Source organism: Mustela lutreola, chromosome 2 (assembly GCF_030435805.1).
Source record: "Mustela lutreola isolate mMusLut2 chromosome 2, mMusLut2.pri, whole genome shotgun sequence".
In the NCBI taxonomy this organism is placed as follows: domain Eukaryota; kingdom Metazoa; phylum Chordata; class Mammalia; order Carnivora; family Mustelidae; genus Mustela; species Mustela lutreola.
The window spans coordinates 18,457,077-18,475,085 of NC_081291.1; the positions used below are offsets into that span (position 1 = coordinate 18,457,077).

The 18,009-nt window shown below is 54.3% G+C and overlaps 1 protein-coding gene across 2 annotated transcripts in view; it reads right to left on the reverse strand.

Moving 5' to 3' along the window:
* Nucleotides 1-18,009, reverse strand: part of PFKFB4 (6-phosphofructo-2-kinase/fructose-2,6-biphosphatase 4) — a 34,040-nt gene that overhangs the window by 14,973 nt on the left and 1,058 nt on the right. The window contains exons 1-7 of one of the 2 annotated variants that reach the window (XM_059160822.1): nt 15,252-15,439; nt 10,263-10,379; nt 10,022-10,118; nt 5,926-5,992; nt 2,951-3,025; nt 2,536-2,592; nt 1,690-1,811 (exon numbers count right to left, since the gene is read on the reverse strand). In XM_059160822.1, the coding sequence (XP_059016805.1) occupies nt 1,690-1,811; nt 2,536-2,592; nt 2,951-3,025; nt 5,926-5,992; nt 10,022-10,118; nt 10,263-10,379; nt 15,252-15,348 (632 nt within the window). In that variant the 5' untranslated portion in view covers nt 15,349-15,439. Of the gene's footprint in view, nt 1-1,689; nt 1,812-2,535; nt 2,593-2,950; nt 3,026-5,925; nt 5,993-10,021; nt 10,119-10,262; nt 10,380-15,251; nt 15,440-18,009 lie in introns of those variants that run through there. The other variant, XM_059160823.1, reaches the window with a different exon arrangement.

The following is an 18,009-nucleotide window of genomic DNA, read 5'->3' on the forward strand; positions in this document are numbered from 1 at the left end:
TTGTTACACAAACACCAATAAAAACAGCAGCAGCAGCAACTGAGGAATCCGACAGGAGCGCTCCATCTGGCTAAGCCCCTCTCATGCAGTCAGGTCACAGAACCACAAGAACCACTGTTTTGGGGTGACTGGAGAAACACAAAAAACCACAGAGGCCCAGGCAGTGGGTGCCGACTGGCCTGGGCTGGCCACAGACGCTCAGTCAGTGCAGGAACTGTTCTGTAAAGACGCCCAGAAATCATCTCTCTTCCAGGCGCCTGTTCCCCCTGGTTTGTACGCACGAGATGTTCTCCTATGATCATACAGGACCCATGCCCACGTTTATATCCCAGATGTTCAGGTAATGCTGCACAACTTACCCTGTCGCCTGTGTCTTGGCTATGATCTGCGACTATGCAATACTTTACCAGGGGCCACGGTGTTACTGACTTACCCGCGGCCCCCACTAGGCTATTACACAGAAGTTGGTGAACTATGGCCAACAAGTCAAATTCGGCCCACAGCCTGTTTTTGTAAATAAAGTTTTATTGGAATAGGAGTCATGCCCATTTATTGACATATTGTCTATGTCTCCGTTGCACTACAATGGCAGAGTTAAATACCTCAACAGAGACTGTTCCCAAAGCCTAAAATATTTGCTACCTGACCCTTTACAGATAGAGTTTGCTACTGTAAGAGCCTTAACTGCATGCCCCTTGCGGGTCTGAAGACCCTTCCCCACCCAACACTTACTTTTGCTGGGTTTGCCATTCCAGAAGGAGTCTGTGGAGCTAACCAGCACAGGCCACTGCCAGCTGTATGTAGACAGGATCTGGGCGCTCCCCCCACCCCCACCGCCTCAAAACACAAACTGTGCACTCACAGAACATGAAATGTTTGCAAATGCCCTGCGGGAAGGCCCTTCACACAGAAATTAGGCTTGATTTTATAAGAGAATAGCAGAAAATTCTTTCTTCCTTTTTTCTTCCTTTCTCCCTCCCTCCTTTCTTTTTATTTTTTTATTTTAAAAAAAAGATTTTATTTATTTATTTGACAGACAGAGATTACAAGTAGTCAGAGAGGTAGGCAGGGAGAGAGGAGGAAGCAGGCTCCCTGCTGAGCAGAGAGCCCGATGTGGAGCTCTATCCCAGGACCCTGAGACCATGACCTGAGCCGAAGGCAGAGGCTTTAACCCACTGAGCCACCCAGGTGCCCACCTTCCTTTCTTTTTAGCAAGCTCTATGCCCAATACAGGGCTTGAGCTTAAGACCCTGAGATCAAGAGTCGAATGGAATAACAGAAAATTCTGACTTGCAGAGCCTCACATAAGATAATAGGGGTTCTGCAAGTCACCTCTATTTATTTATTTATTTATTTATTTATTTGACAGAGAGAGATCACAAGTAGGCAGAGCAGCAGGCAGAGAGAGAGGAGGAAGCAGGCTCCCCGCTGAGCAGAGAGCCCGATGTGGGGTTTGATCCCAGGACCCTGAGATCATGACCTGAGCCAAAGGCAGAGGCTTAATCCACTGAGCCACCTAGGCGCCCCTGGTCCACAATTTCTGCCCAAAGGGAAGAACAAGGCCAGACCATCTCTGCCTGTTGGGGCCGCCCTTTAGCCACCACGCCGGCGAGTCACAAGGAGGCAGCCGAGCAGGACCCCCGCCCACCACCCATCATAGCTGCAGAACACAGTGTTCGCCTCACTCACCTGTCCAGGTCCTCATCCAGCGACTCGTACGAGTTCTCATAGCACTCAATGCGCCGCATGAAATCTTCTGTGGCCTCGTCACTGTCGTGGTTCACGTAGTCAGGGCTGCCCAGTTTCACTTGCTGTAGGACCAGGCACAGAGCAAGGACACATGAGGGCTAGAGGCCAGGCAGGGCCAGAGACCAAGGAGGATGCTGTGGGGGGGGTGAGGGGATGCTGAGCCAGAGGCCAGGACAAGGATGGGGGCATGAGGCTGGAGGCCGACCCCAGGAGACTCTTCCGTTAGGAAGAGTCCAGCAGTCCCCCGGTCTTCATTTCCACACTAGTGCCGGCAGACTACTACAGGGCAGCTGAAGGGGGGAGTCCTCATCTTTGTGCCACAGCGGGAGGTGAGGCCACAGGGGCGAAGGGCCTGGAAGCCCCTTCCCAGCTGAACCATCTCCCCCAACCCAGATGTTCATTCCTTGGATAAGGAGATAGGGTGTAGGGGAGAGATGTCAAATCTCTTTCTCTTTCAAAATATAAACATTGCTTCCTACCCCCCACTCCCTACCTGCAGAGGCTGAAGTTCCTCTCCCACTGTCCAGGGAATGACGGTGGGGAAAGGGAGGGGAAGGCAAGAGGAGGGAACAAGAGTGCACGCCCCCCAGCTACAGGGCCCGCTGCATGGGAGAGTCTCCAATCACCTGACCTGGCGTTGTACAGCCTTCCCCTGCCACACCCAAAGCTCAAGAAGCCCAAAGCCAGGCCGGCCTAGGCACTGGTCCAAAACCGCAGATGGACTTCGCTGTCCCACGCCACCTCCGCTGCACTACGATCCCCCACAAGGTCAGAGACACCACTCACCACGATGTTAGCAGCTATGACCTCAGGGTCCACGCAGATGGACTCCACAAAAAAGGTCTACAGCAAGGACGAGGCCGGGCAGGAGGGAAGGAACCACAGACACATTCAGCGCACTGGGCCTGGCTCCACGGAGCTCCCACCTCCCTGAGGGCCAGGCTGACCCCAGAGCCCTTCTTCTGGGGTGGGGACAGGCTCGAGAAGCCCCAAACCAAACTAGGTGCTACCCTACCCAGAACCCTCCCACAAGACACCCACTTCCCTGGAAAGAAAAGCCCAGGCGGAGAGGAAATAGTAACCCCTATACCCCACATCCACCCAGAAGCCCACCTGCCTGACCCCCGCACACATCAGGAGGCTGTGACAGGGACCTGGAGGGTCCGAACCCAACCGAGGAGGTGGACCAAAGACGCCTTACCTTGTAGCCATTCTGCTCCCCAAAATTAAAGATGGTCGCTCTCCGTTCTCGGGTGGTATTCGTTGCATCAAAAACCTAGGACCAAACCAGGGTTAACTCGGACTCTGGCCCCAGAGCGAGGGAGGTGGGAGGCCAGCCAACAGCAGCTGCACAGGGACCATTTTTCTCACAGGGACCAGTTGGTGCCCAGGCCATCTGCCTGGCCAGTCTCTGCAGGGCCTGGGCCAGGCCTCCCCTTCCTTGAGGAACACGCCTCAAGGAAGCTGGAAGGAGTGGGTGCCTGTGCTCCCGGCAGGCACTCAATCCGTGCTTGGCCAACAGGACTTCCTGTAAAACCAGTTAAACATGGAGTGTGGAATCCCCGTTTATCGTCACTCTACCCTGAGACTCCGCAAAGACGGGAAAAGAAGAAGAAAGAGAACAGGAGAGATGTTAGCAGAATTCTGGGGACTAACTTAGAGAAACGGAGAAAAACAAACACAAGCCCTCGGCCAGCAGAGCACACCCACCTGAATGGAATGGGGAGCATCAGGAAAGGGACCCAGGGAAAAGGGACAAGTGTGCAGTGGAAACAGGGGGGACTGCCTGGTGGTGAAACTAAGAGCAGGTGGAGCCCCAGGCCCTCTCCCTGCCTTGTCCAGCCAGGCTGACCCGCCTGGGCCTCCTTGTGAACCGCTGGGACCTGTCCATGTGCCCTCAGGAGTGACCCATTCACTCGCATGTCTAAAACCAGGTTTTAAGGCATCATTTAAAAAAATATATATTTTTTTACTTGTTTATTTGTCAGGGAGAGAGAGAAGGTGAGCACAAGCAGGGAGAGTGTCAGGCAGGAGAAGAAGCAGGCTCCCCACATAGCAAGGAGTCTGATATGGGGCTCGATCCCAGGACCCTGGGATTATGACCTGAGCCAAAAGTAGACACATCCAACCAACTGAGCCACTGGGTGTCCCGAGCATCATTTTTTTTTTTTTTAAAGATTTTATTTATTTATTTGACAGAGAGAGATCACAAGTAGGCAGAGAGGCAGGCAGAGTTAGAGGGGAGAAGCAGGTTTGCCGCTGAGCAGAGAGCCTGATGTGGGGCTCAATCCCAGGACCCTGGGATCACGACCCGAGCCGAAGTCAGAGGCTTTAATCCACTGAGCCACCCAGGCGCCCCCTGAGCATCATTTTTTTAAGAGGGCATTCAACCAGGGCTCATGGGATGCTCCAGCAAAACCTCAACGTGAAAAACAGAGACTACATAGAAAAGAATAAAACAAACTGTGAAAAAATGAAGATGGGACAGGGAACAGAAAGAAATGTCAAACAACAACAACAACAAAAAAAAACCCTTACAACTATTATCTAAAGAGAGATACAAAATACTGTAAGAACCCTGAAACAGAAACAGAGTTCTAAAAAACTGGAACACTCAAAGATAAGAAATGTAGAATTTAGAGATTAAAATATGATCACAGAAATTCCTTAAAAATTCAACTGGATAGGGACGCCTGGGTGGCTCAGTTGGTTAAGCAGCTGCCTTCGGCTCAGGTCATGGTCCCAGGGTCCTGCGATCGAGTACCACATCGGGCTCCTTGCTTGGCAGGGAGCCTGTTTCTCCCTCTGCCTCTGCCTGCCTCTCTGTCTGCCTGCGCTCACTCGCTTTCTCTCCCTCTGTCTCTGACAAATAAATAAATAAAATCTTAAAAAAAAAAAAAATTCAACTGGATACTTGTACAGTAATGTTAAGAAAGTCTCCCTGAAAATAGACCACAAGTGACAGAGGTAGGAAATCGGGAGAGAAAAAAAAGATAACTGGGCCTCGGGTCCAGCATGAAACCACCAGGAGTTCTCGAAAAAGCAGCTCAGAAAATTGGGAGTGGAGCAGAAAATCAACTGTCAGAAACCGGTGGGGGTGGTTTATTAAAGCAATAGGACATTTTCCCTGACCTGTTAGAAAAGAGTTTCACATTAGAAAGGGTGGCCCTGGGACCCAGCACAATGGAGGAGACCACAAAGCCGTCAAGTTCTCCCCAGAGAAAAGGGCATGAGCAGCCCCAAGAGACGAAACTTTTGGGAAGATCAGCAAATCAGAACGCCATGAGGCTTTTCCACACTACTCTAGAAGCCAACTCTACAACAGAGCGATGCTGTGGAAATTCTAAAGGAAAAAATACTTCCCACCTAAACCCAACCATCAGACAGGAGGATGAAAAGCCATTGCCAGACAAGCAAGATCTCATGCAAGGTAATTCCCAAGTACCTTCCTTGGGAAGCTACTGGAGGATGAGCTCCAACAAAACAAGTCAGTGAGTCAAGGAAAAAGAAGACACGGGGGCCAAGAGCAGGGCTTCAACTGGGGAGCCAGGACGTGGGAACTCCTGAGACCAAGAAGGGGACTGAGTCAGGTGGAGCTGGGATTAAGAGCTGCAGGAACCACACCTCCAAGAGGAAAAAGGAAGGAAAAAGCAGTTCCTGTGTTCTCCTGCATAGGGTGAGGAGAGGGGCCTTTCCTATAGACGCCCAGGCTCAAGCTGGCCCCACCCATCCCTCTGACGGGAGGGGCTAGCACATTGTTGGAATTCCATTACCCAGGATTCAGCAGGTTCCAGGAACAGCCACTAAATGCGCGGCAGGATTCTCTCCAGCCCAGCAGAAATCACACTTGATCAAGACTTAGGTAACGCAATCACCCCATGTGGTGACCAACAATTTGAGTATCCAGAAGGGAGACCTACTAGGTCAAATGCAACCACAAGTCCAGAGGGAAATTCCCAGCACACATCCAGCCTGCGGCTTCCTTCTGTATGGCGACTGTAGACTTCCTCTCAGGGCCTGGCAGCCAGAGGCTGCTGTAGCCACATATACCCTCCCCTCCCTGCCAGGCACCTGACAAGCAAAAGGGTGGATGTAGGCAACATATACCCTCCCCTCCCTGCCAGGCACCTGACAAGCAAAAGGGTGGATGTAGGCAGGCTTCCCAGTCCCACTCACCGCCACATGGCCCCCCTCCTCACTGAGGAACCGCCGGACATCACGGAGGGCTGCCAGTGCACACTGCCTTCAGAAGAGAAAACACAGGGTCAGCCCTAGAGGGCCACAGAACATGACACATCCTACCCTGACCAGGAAGGGCCCAGTCCCTGGGGCCCCTACCCTTCTCAAGGTCTCTTTCTCCTTGAGGTCCTTTTCAGTACTTTTGCTAACTCTGCTCCTATAACCCGAAGGCTATGTGCTCCTGGCCACTGGGGATATATATATATAATTTTAAGATTTAATGAATTTATTTATTTGACAGAGAGAGAGAGCACAAGCAGGGGGAGCAGCAGGCAGAGGGAAACCGAGAGGCAGAGGGAAAAGCAGACGCTCAGCTGAGCAGGCAGCCCAACGTGGGACTCGATCCCAGGACTCAGGGATCATGACCTGAGCTGGAGGCAGATGCTTAACCGACTGAGCCACCCAGGCAGCCCCAAAATAAGCACTTTTAAAACCAGATGATTCCTTGTGTGTGAGTGCTGGGGGCTGGTGTTGCTGGCCCCCAGGGCGACATTATACTTAATATTCCATTTGCTTTCCTGGAAGAGCAAATATGTGAAACTCTTATGGAGGAGGGTGCTGTGTCTCTGCCTCTTGCACCTATGTCCACGGACCCTCTGGAAGACGAAATCTTCCCCATGACTAACCATCAACTATATCGCCTTCAGAACATCTCAGCCTTTTGGTTTATTGCTGCGAAATGGGCTGCCATACGTAAGGTCTTCCTCATACTATCCTTTTCTCCTCTAATGTCTGGAGACAGGCAGATCACTCGAGCCTTCTATCTATTACCTGCACTTTTTTTACCCCCAAAGATTTTATTTATTTATTTGACAGAGAGAGAGAGATCACAAGTAGGCAGAGAGGCAGGCAGAGAGCTGGGGGTGGGGGTGGGGAAGCAGGCTCCCCGCTAAGCAGAGAGCCCGATACGGGGCTCGATCCCAGGACCCTGGGACCATGACCTGATCCGAAGGCAGACGCTTAACCATATGAGCCACCCAGGTGCCCCTACCTACACTTTCTTGATGCAAGAGTAAAGTTAGAAAGTTAGAAAGTTCTTCCATTTGTTTGATCTTTGGATTTGGTACACAAACCTGCAGCACATCCAAGGATGGAGCTGTAGGGCCTTTCACCAGCCAGGCCCCAGGGCCTGAGCATGAAGGCACAGGCCAGGCAGAGCAGGGGGCCGGCTGCTGGGGTTAGGGGCAACTTGGTGGCACAGCTGAGTCCAGGTCCCCAGAAGCAGTTCTGCTCCTATGCCTCTTTGTGACCTTTTTGCACCCCAGCCGGTCTTTTGGTTAAAACTTTAAAGAGCTTTCTTCTGGGGCCCCTGGGTGGCTCAGTGGGTTAAGCCTCTGCTTTTGGCTCAGGTCATGGTCTCAGTGTCCTGGGATTGAGCCCCACATCAAGCTCTCGGCTCAGCGGGTAACCTGCTTCCCCTTCTCCCTCTGCCTGCCTGTGTACTTGTGCTCTCTCTCTTTCTCTCTCTGTCAAATAAATAAATAAAATATTTAAAAACACAAAAGAGCTTTCTTCTGCCAAGAAAAACTCTGAATTCTGAGAGTCTGGGCAACGCACTGCTGAAGCCATTTCTGGCCAGCTCTGTGAATGCCCTGGATCCTGGACTAAGATTGGCAGGTTGCTCTGGCTGAGGCAACACCCAGTGAGGGGGATCTCGGGGCTCCAGTGGAGACGTGGGACCAACATCCCGGGAGCCCGAGCGTATGGGGGTGTGGGTGTGAAGCAGGGACAGTCTTGTGGGACTGAGCCCTTCCCCTGTGCAGACTGATGCTAACTCCAGGTGGACCGTGTCAAGACAGACCTGAATAGGATTGTTAGATGCACAAGCATGTGCCCATGGGCGTATGTGCACACAGGCTCATGTATGGTAGGAGACTAAGTGTGCCCGATGGCACGTGTGTTCACGTGACCTGCGTGTGCACACGTGACTTTGTATGCCTTCCCTGGACCTTCCACGGTGCCCGGTGTCAGGGACAGACATCAACGTTGTGTATCCCCAGGGACCTCAACAACGTGTTGGGGTCACCCAGGCCTCTGGACAGTCTAGCCTTCCCTTCTCAGGCTTCCCATTTTAAAAATTCTGATCCTTCTGTGTTGCCATGTACCTGTGGGCATTTTGGGCTGGTTATTGGGAAATGGTCCTGAAGCCCAGGGGCCAGAGCTAGCCTTCAGATCCAGGAGAGAGGGTTTCCAGGAATAGCCAGAGGGCCTGCCTGCAGGGAGGCACCAGTGAACCACCCCCAGCTTCTCCCACTGGGGCCTCTGTTCCATCTGGGCCACCCTACCCTAGCTCCCCAAACTCTCCAAGTCAGCGTTTCCCCCTCTGAGTTAATCCCAATACTCCTACCTTCAGGAGGCCTGAGCTGAATTACTGGTGGGCCCTGGCAGGGCCAGCTCCCTTATTCTTCCCACAGACACTCTGGATTTAGACAGGCCTGGCTTCAGATTCAAACCCTGCGTGATCCCAAGCAACACCATCACTTTCAGACCATGCCTCCCCATCTGGGAGAGTGAGGTGACACCACCGGCCCCCACGCAGGAGAAGACAAACCAGCTAGTGGGTGCCCACAGCTTGAAGTTGTTGCAGAACTGGCACTGGATACAACCTCTGACCTACTAACTGGGTAACACTAGAAAGATGGACACGGAAGTCTTCAGTGGTGTGGGCTTAGATTCAAGTCTGGGCTCTGGGCAGAAATGTGTTATCTCATGTGAGACTCCTGAGCCTCAGTTTCCTCACCTGTAAAATGGGCAGGAGGAGTGACAACGGGCAGCATGCGCCCAACATACAAGTGGGAGTGCAAATACCAGTCCCCTCCCTTTTGTCTGGGTCACAAGAGTCTGCCCCCAGTTTCACCCACAATTGGGCCACAGGCCTGAACAACAGACTCCCCTTCCCCTTCCCTGGTGCTGCTGCACCAGGGCCATGCCCCACAGTGGGGAGCTCTTGCCCCCTGGTGGCCAGAGACCGAGCAGGCAGCCTAGTATCCAGGCCTAGGCCACAAAAGCAGAGCTTCTGGCCTGGAGCTCTGCTTGATTTGGGGAGGTCACTAGAGCTGGGCCAGCCTCTGCTAAATGCGCTAGCACAATGGCCGAACCCCAAGCAACGGTAAGGAGACTTCTTGATCCCTCAGCTGACACCTGCCAAAAAGAGCACAGATCCCCAGACCACCAGTTGGTGTTCTTGGTTCGAGTGTGAATGGGGCGGGGAAGGGAGGAGGTCTGCAAATTCCCATCTCATGAATGAGAACAGGAGGGTGAAGTCTGAGCCACTTGAAAGCAAAGCCGAGGCCTGTCCTACACATGCCAAGAACATGCTAAGCAAATGTCAAATATGCTCCAAATATACAGTTTATCAGGTAGGAAGGGTACGGTTCTGGGCCCAATCCTTCCCGCTCTGTGCCAGAAGGTGGTCCCTCCCCCACTCTGCCCCATCGCGGAGGCCTGTGTCCCCGCACCCACTCAGGCTCCCATCCTTATCAGAGGCCATGCCAGTGGAGGGCTTGGGGTAAGCAAGTGAGAGGTCTCTGCAGCCTGCCCATGACCTGTCCTAGGTCTCCTCAATCTCTCTGAAGCCCCATCTTCCCCTCCCATAGGATGTCCTTACTAAGGTTTCATAAATCCCAGGGAGGGCCAGCCGCCAAGGTGCCACCCTGGGGCACCTGGGTGGCTCAGTAGGTTAAGGGTCGGCCTTCGGCTTAGGTCCTGATTTTAGAGTCCTGGGATTGAGCCCCACCTCCGGCTCCTTGCTCAGCAGGGAGTCTGCTGCTCCTTCTCCCTCTGCCCCTCCCCACTGTCCATGCTCTCTCTCTTTCTCTCTGTCTAAAAAAGAAATAAAATCTTAAAAAAAAGAGGCCCTATAGCCTTGCCTATTGTCCCCATATCCCCAACCCCACCACACCCTGAGAGATCAGAAGACCAACCCTGTCATAGCCCAGTGGGGCAGAGCAAGGCCAGGGCTCAGGAGCAGCTGGGCATCTGGGCTCCAAGGTCTTCTATGTAAACACACATAATTACACACGTACACACTCACTTCCTGATCTTCAGGCCCTCTTCATTGTCTGGAAGGAAAAACTCAAAAGACTTGTACGTCTTGACCATGTCCCGGCGATACTGGCCAACGTTGAATTCTGGGGGAAAGAAAGGCTCAGCTTTCACACAGCAGCAGCCCTCCCCAGTTTTGACCTTGACCCACCCCAGGCCAGCCTTCTCTCTTCCCCTCCCCTCCCCCACAAAGCCCCCAGGCCCCCTTGGAATCCCAGGCCAAGTCTCACCTCGGGTGGGCACACCAATCCAGTTCAGGTAGCGAGTCAGCTTCTTAGAGATGTAGGTCTTGCCCCGGGCGGGCAGGCCGACCATGACAATGAGCGTTGGGCAGTTGGTCATGCAAACTGAAAGGCAAGGAGGCAGATAAGGGCTGGGACACCTCCCAGTGGGCCCCTCCCTCTGCTCCTGCCACAGGATATCAGATGGGCCCGCCAGGCCTCCTGGCCTTAAGACCCTGGTGTCAGCCACCACTGGCATAACCCTGCTGCCCAGGCCTGTCTGGGCTCCAGCAGTTGCAGCAGAATCTCCTCAGCCCCTTATCCTGATGGGTACTGCAGATATAAAGCTGGACCTGCCCCACCCCTGAATGAACAGACAGACAAAGACAAAGGCTGGGAGACAGTCAACGCCCACCTGTCATCCCGGAATCCGCACCCGGCCGCACTTAACCTTTTCAGCATTCCTGCCAGCACAGTTCCACTGCTTATCCTCCCCGCTGGGAATTTTGCCTCATCTGGTACAAAGCCCGGCTCAAAAGCTGCTTCTTCAGGGAGCCCTGCCTCCTAGCCACCTCCATGGTACCCTGGCACACTCCCTCAATCCTGGTCACCCCACCCATGGGTCTGCCCCCTGCACCTGACCACTTGGAGAGAGAGCAGCCCTGCAGCGCCGGAGCCGTTCAGGATCATGCAATCTGGCACAGAGTTGCTGCTCAAAAACTGTGGGGTGAAGAGGAGGAGCAGCATCTTGAAATTCCCCAGGGTGAGTGCCACGGGGCTGAGACCAGAGACCCAGACCAATGTCCACAAGGACTGTCCCTCACACAGCTCACCTGCCACCATCCCACATGCCGGCTGGTCAGCACCCCCCACCCCAAGAAGTTGCCGAGGCCAGAGGTGGGGACGGGTCTGGACACAGCATCCCCAAACCCTGGCCCACTGGGACAGACACCAGGACAGCAGAACTACCAGCCTCACGTGATCCAGCTCAGCTTTCAGTGTGGCCTCACCACAGAAACCTTAGAAAGCTTCCCTTTCACCGTCCCCAGCACATAGGCCATGTGAAACCATAGCAGACAGACAGGTGGCCCATGTGGGGACCTGTCACTGTCCCTCTTTTGCCCCCGGGGCTCTGCAAATGCCGTCTCCTGGCAGCCCTTCTTGGACAGCTTGCTGGGCCCTACCCCTCACTGGAGTTGGAGCACAGAGGCCCCAGGGGCAGCCCCGTTTGGGGCTCAGGAGTCAGGTCTGGGTTCCCATCTGGACTCTGACAATGACTGGCAATTCTGAGCTTTGGTGTCCTCACCTGTCAAATGGGATGAGAATCGCTCAGTGAGGCCCCACTCTATCTCCAGGTAAAAGCCAGAGTGTATCTGGGAAGCCAAAGCCACCTGCCCCACCCTGAGATGCAGGGGCACCTCAGCATCCACTGCCCTTGGGACCTAGGGCACAGAGGCATCTGTCCGTCTCCAGGCAGGTCCCACAGAGAACCAAAAGGCCCTGCGTGCCAGTGGGGGCTGCAGCGCTCCTGGACTGGACATGACCTTTGGACAGATGTGACCTAAACCTTAAGCCTCAGGCAAGGGAAGGACAGGATCCCACAGAATACAGGCTGACAGTGAGCAAGCAGGAACTTGCAGAAAAACCTCAACATTGGCTAAGGTGAGAGAAAAGCAAGTTAAGCAAGGCCCTGTGTCCTGAGGGCCAGTGACACTGGGGCCTGTGCTGTTTGCACAACAGCTGGCCAGGGCTCGCAAGCAAGCAAAGTGCAGTGAGTCGGCCGCTAAGCACAGGGTGGTAGGGGAGACTGCACACCCAGACAGCTTCCCTCCTTCCCACTGTTCCCTGAAGGGCTCTCCCAGGCCTTCAGGAGTGGGGTTCTACACCCCCTCTTCACATCTCCTATCTTCCCAGAGACAGCCCTGGCCTCCTCCCCCATTGTGTGGTGACAGGATCCCCTCCCCGGCCCCCTGCACGGCCAACTGCAGAAGGCGGGTAGGGCGGTCCACCAGGGCTGGGAGCAAAAGCAATAAATCACCTAACAACACCGTTCCTCAAGATAAGCTCCCAAGGAAATGACCCAAAGAAAGCTCAAAGTACACGTGTATTTGCAATAGCTCTGCTTACAACAGCAAAACATAAGCAAGCTAGCAGAAGAGGAATTACTAACTGAGGCCCACAAGAGGGAACACACTACCAGGCCTGAACAGAGAGCATAAGCACCAGGGAAGCTGGGGTTCTGGGCCCCTCGAGAGCCTCAGCACTGGGCAATTAGACAGCAGAACATGAGGCTTATGTGCCCAAGGAGATTTGCAGACATGTCCAATCAATGTACTTCACTGGTTCCTTTTCCTATAAATTTGCTTAGGGCCGCAAGAGCCCTAGGAATCAAGGGGCCCGAGACAAGGCTGGTGCTATCCTGTGATGACTTTCTGATAGACCACCTCAGGGGCCGCTGCAAGCCCTAAAGAAGGTTCCAAAACTGCACCTGCTCCTGAGCATGTCTCCTTGGGCCAAGCTGGGGAAAAAAGAACTCTTTAAAAGAAAGCAATCTGGCACAACTGTCTTGTTCAGAGGGGACAGAAAGTCATCTCCCCTGTTGTCCTGTGCCGATTCCAGTCATGTCCTTAGCCAAGAAGTTCTTGCTACCTTATTGCCAAAAAAGCTATCTCAAGTGCCATTCTTTCTGGCATGCTCTGAGTCCTTTCTTCAGCCCCTGCCCCACCTGTCCCCAGTGCTCCTCCAGGGCTGAGGTGAGGGGTCAGTGATGAAGAAAGGTAACAGGCTCCACGCCCTCATGTGTAGCCTGAATTTCCCCAAAGGAAAAAGAATTGCTAACGGAGAGTAGGGGTAGAAGAGGCACAGCCAAGCAGCCTCTGGTGCCCTCCAGGGACTAGGCACCCAAAGATAACTGATTGCACAGCACAGACCAGCCATGGGCCTCTACAGCCTCTTCTCTGTACAGCCTCTGATCAGGTCAACTTCCACCCATCCCCCACCCGTCCTTGGGGTCTTCCACCAAGTTATAAATTACTACGCAGGAGGTAAAATGCTACATGGCTACATGCACAGGCTCTGGGGACTGTGGGTGCTGCCCAGACAGGTTCCATGTTCACTCATGGCTTACTCTCCGCTGTGAACTCAGGGACCTTCACCCGGGGCCCAAATCCCCATACAATCTGCAGGTCTCATCTTTGGTTTCTTAGGTGCCTCCTCCTCCAGGAAGCCCTCCTGTGCTGGGCCAGTCCAGAATCTCACCTACTGTAACAGCCTGAGACAGGGCCACACACAAGCCCCTGTGCTCAGGCCAGAGCCGTATTTTCACCGCATCCTTGGAGCTTGGAGAAACACAGGCCCCTCCCCACTGAGCCTCAGCATCTTTGCCATCTGGAATGGGGGTTGGCTCACAGCTGATGCTTCAGTTCCTGACTCTGAGGTACTGAGAAGCAAAGAAGGATGGTGACGAAATGACAGCACCACCTGCCACCACTTACCAAGCATCTCCCCTTGAAGAGGCTCACAGCAGCTCCTGGGATCAGGGACAATGACTGTCTCCATCCCACAGATGAGGAACCCGTGGCCTAGCAAGGAGTGTCAGCTCCTTGCCCAAGGTCACACAGCTGAGCAACAATGTGGCTCTTCAAAGCCCAGGTTCTGACTTCTTGCCCTTTATGTAATAACAGTGGCCACCTCCTCATTAGGACAACACAGACTGGCTAGAAGCACAAGGGCAAGGGGCCTTGGCCTTGGCCCCTCCATAGAAAAGCCTGGAAGGAGGGCTGGCTAGGCAGTCACCATTGCCTCTCAGGACCAAGTATTGACTGGAAAGCCATGGCCCCAGGCCAAAGAGCCTGATCATCACCTAAGAATCCTTCCAAGACCTAGATCATGGTCAGAGCCATGACCCACCAGAATGCCTGGTCAAAACCATGACCACCCCCTAACAGGACCTAGTGTAGTAAGAGACACACACAGCCCACCCATAGGACTTACATCTTGGTCAAAGCCAAGGCCTCCAGGCTGGCCTCAAAGCCAAACAAGAACAGAACACTCTCTCCTCCCTTATCATGCCCAAGCAGAGGTCAAGGAGTACAGAGAGACCTTAGCACATCGCACAATCTCCTGATCTCCATTTCTGTATCTGTTACCCAAGTTGGACGAGATGTTCTCTGAGGTCCTTGACAACTTGTAAATTCATAATAATGTTTGCTACTCCTAAAAAAACAAACAAAAAACCCCTTTGTTTTTCTTGGCAATAGGAGGTTGCAGACTCTCTTAAGGACAAGCAGCAAGTCAAGTAAAGTGGATTAAACATTGGGATCCCAGGAAAGGTGAGCCCCTTAACAATCCCACGAATGTCAGCATGTCTCCTGGGCGTTTCCCCCTCTAACGTTACCATTCCCCCACAACCCTGCAGGGTGCACCGTACCCCATGGACACAAAGACAGGTTTATATGAGACAGTGTTCCCACCTTCTTCATCCTCAACACAACTGCACTTCCCTGAACTTCTTCCCAAAGCTTGGTTTCAGCCCCAGAGGTGCGTAGTTAAGGCCAAGGGGCCACCTTCCTCTCACTGGAGGACTGGCGCACCTTTGGGCCTCTGAAAGTTCTGGGCTCAGAGAGGTCAAGCGATTTCCATAAGGCCAACATAGCTCAGACACGGTTCACGCTCTCTGGCCTGAAGTGAATGGTAGGGGGAGGTTCCGAATCCTCCCCAGGCCTGACTTGGTGGTTAGAGACTCGGTGAGAGCGGCCGGCGCCTCCTGGAGGTGATGGTAGCCAGACCTAGTCCTTAGCGAGGGGAGACATGGCCACATATCTGCCTCCGCCCCCTGCTCTACCACACCTGTGCCCGGCTCTCGACCGGTTCCTGCTCCCCTACCATCAGCCACAGCAGCTTCACCTGTTCTCGGTTCCCCACCTGTTCCTGGCCCAGGCCGCCTGATCCACCCATCCCCGGGCACCACCCTGCCCTTCTCCACGGAGCCCGCCTCACCACGGCGCTGGCAGGCGTGCAGAGCGGGCCGCCCATTGCTGTACGGCATCCAGATCTTCTTCAAGGGGTTCTGGGTCAATTCCCGTGGGGACGCCATAACCTGGACTTGATGAGTCGGACTGTGCGGTTTCCGACCCAGCAGCCGGGCCACCTCGGGCCACTCGAGGCCCCGCCCCTCGGCCCCGCCCCTCCTCGAGCCGCGGAGACGCCGCTCCAACTCCCGGCAGGCCCCGCCCCAGAACCAGTAGGCCCTACCCCAACAGAAGAGGGCCCGGCCTCCGACCACGCATGCCCAGTCGCCTACCAGCCGGTTTTGTACCCGGCAGGCCCGCCCTTCACGCGGGGATCGAGGACGCGCATGCCCAGCTCCCCACAGGTTCAAGGCCGGGATGGTGCCGAACCTGCCCGGGATGCAGGAGCCCAGCACGCCAGCCCGGACCGCGCAGACTTGCATCGGCCTCATCCACCGCCTTGCCTTGCGCAGCCTTGCCCCCAGGCACCCTGGTTCCGCTCACTGCTACCACTGATCTGGGCGGGCGTGGGCGGGGGCGGCCAGGAGGGAGGGATCTGCATGCCAAGGAGCTGCGCCTGCTTGACCCGCAGGTCTCAGTTGGTCAGGACCAGTCTGGTGGCCCCTGCGTTATGTCAGTTTCAACCGACGCGCCACTGAGCCGCCCCTGAGCCGGGCGTCCCGACCCAGGACTCTTCCTCGCCCACTGGAGTGACCGGCCCAACCACGCCAGAAAATCTTTTACCTCATGGACAGGGACATCTCAAAATTGTTTCCTCTCTTTACCTTGGCCGCTGGGGAACTCAGGCTAAACTCCAGCCCACCCGGAGCACATGAGCAGGACCTTTTAACCAAGCTTCTTGGGGACTCCCTGAACTCTGGCACTATCTTACTTCTTACAGGATTTCATTCTTACCAATTAAATTGTAAATTGTAAATTTGCATATTTTAAAATTAGGAAAATAGAATGTGGACATCATTGACCTGACAGGATTCTGGTATAGATTAAAATGTGTCAGTGTCTGAGAAATCCATTCTGAAGCACATAAGCAATACCATTTGTATTACTTATCTCTCTCCTGTCTCTAAGAATGCAGTGGAAGCAAAGGGTAAGGGAGAAATCCAGAAGTTCAGGAACCCTGGGTCTTCTTTGTCTCCTCAGCCCAGCTTCTCCCAAGTTCTGTACACTTTCTGTCCTGGGGCCCCACTGACCCTGCTCAAACCTGCCCTCTAGCGATGTCCTCCACAAAAGCCCCAGACAGAATCATGGCACCCTCAGGTTCCCTCTGCCCAAAGTGGGCCAGCCAGGAGCCAGGGCTAGGGGCACGGAGAAGAAGTCTCCACCCAGCGCACCCCAGGTGTGGCACCCCCTCCTTCTAACCTCCCTGCCACACACTTGTCTCTACTCTGCACTTCAGAGCCTGGCAAGGACCCTTCAGATAATTCTGATACAGATGTCTTGCCCCCTTCACAGGAGATGAAGTTTTGGGAGGCAGAAGCCCACCTAGACCCACCCTGAAACCAGCTCTAGCCCCCTACCCCGGGGAGGAATGCCCTGCTCCAGCCAGAGCTGAGCTCTTCCTCCTTCATCCTTCTCTGCCGTGTTCAACGCCGCCACCCCCACCACCCACGAAAAGACAGCTCCCAGCACACCCATGGGCAGGTCCTGATGAGCAGGACTTGAGACAACCCGCCCACTTTCCTACTTCTCCAAAGCCACTCATTCTGTCCCTGACACAGGCAGTCTTGCTGTCTGTCTCCTAGCCATTGCCAAGGCCATCTGGGGCCACCTTGACCTCAGAGACCTTGTCGCCACCCACCCACGCCCTGTCCAACCACGGGAACTTATTGCAAAAGCTACGCGCTCTACCATCCACAGACACCCAGCACTTCCTCTGGCCCGCCCATTCTCCTCCTCAGCCCTCCTGGGATGTTAGTCAAAGGCTGGGGATAGGGGGTAGCCAGAGCAGGGCAGGATGCCAGGGTCATTTCAAGGAAACTGTCCCCACACCCACACCCAGTCTGACCTGAGCCTCCCAGGAAGAGGGCAGCTCTGTACCTCCCACTCTTCCCCAAACAGTCTGACCCTGGGCTGACCCAAACACACCTTCCCAAGTCCCCATATCCAGTGGAAGGCCACAGGTTACCAGCAAGAGAAGCATGGGGCTCCTCCCCAAGGCCAGAGTCTACCTCTGCTCTAAGAATATTCTTCATCTCCCTGCCCATTTCTCAAGTAGGAAACTGAGGGAGGGGAGAAGGACCCAGGGTCACAGAGCCAGCCCACAATGCAGGATGGACTCAGATGAACTCCTAGCCCTTCAAAACCTCATATCTTCCATGTCACCACATTTCCCACCCCTACACCTGGGCTCTGGTTTATTCCCTCCAGGGCTCTCTTGGCTTTCTGCTTCCCCAGCATCAGTAGATGCCCAATAGAACAGCCAACCTTTATGGCTTTTCCCACCTTGGGGCATCCCAAAGTGATGTGGTGGAAAGTGTACTGGGGCGTCAGCAGGCACTGGTGTGTGACTATGGGCTCAGCCTCCCTGTTCCTCCATGAAGCTGTCTGGCCTGCCCGTTGTTAGCTCCAGTGGTGCCCTCTGCAGTGACCTCTGGACCTCTCTCCAGTGTCCCTGGCTACAAGCTCTAGGGTGGCTGAAGTCCTAGATCCTCAGTTCTCACTGCTCAAACTCTTCCTCATCCCTGTATCTGCTGGTCAGTCCTGGCCAGACTTTGCAGCATAAAGGC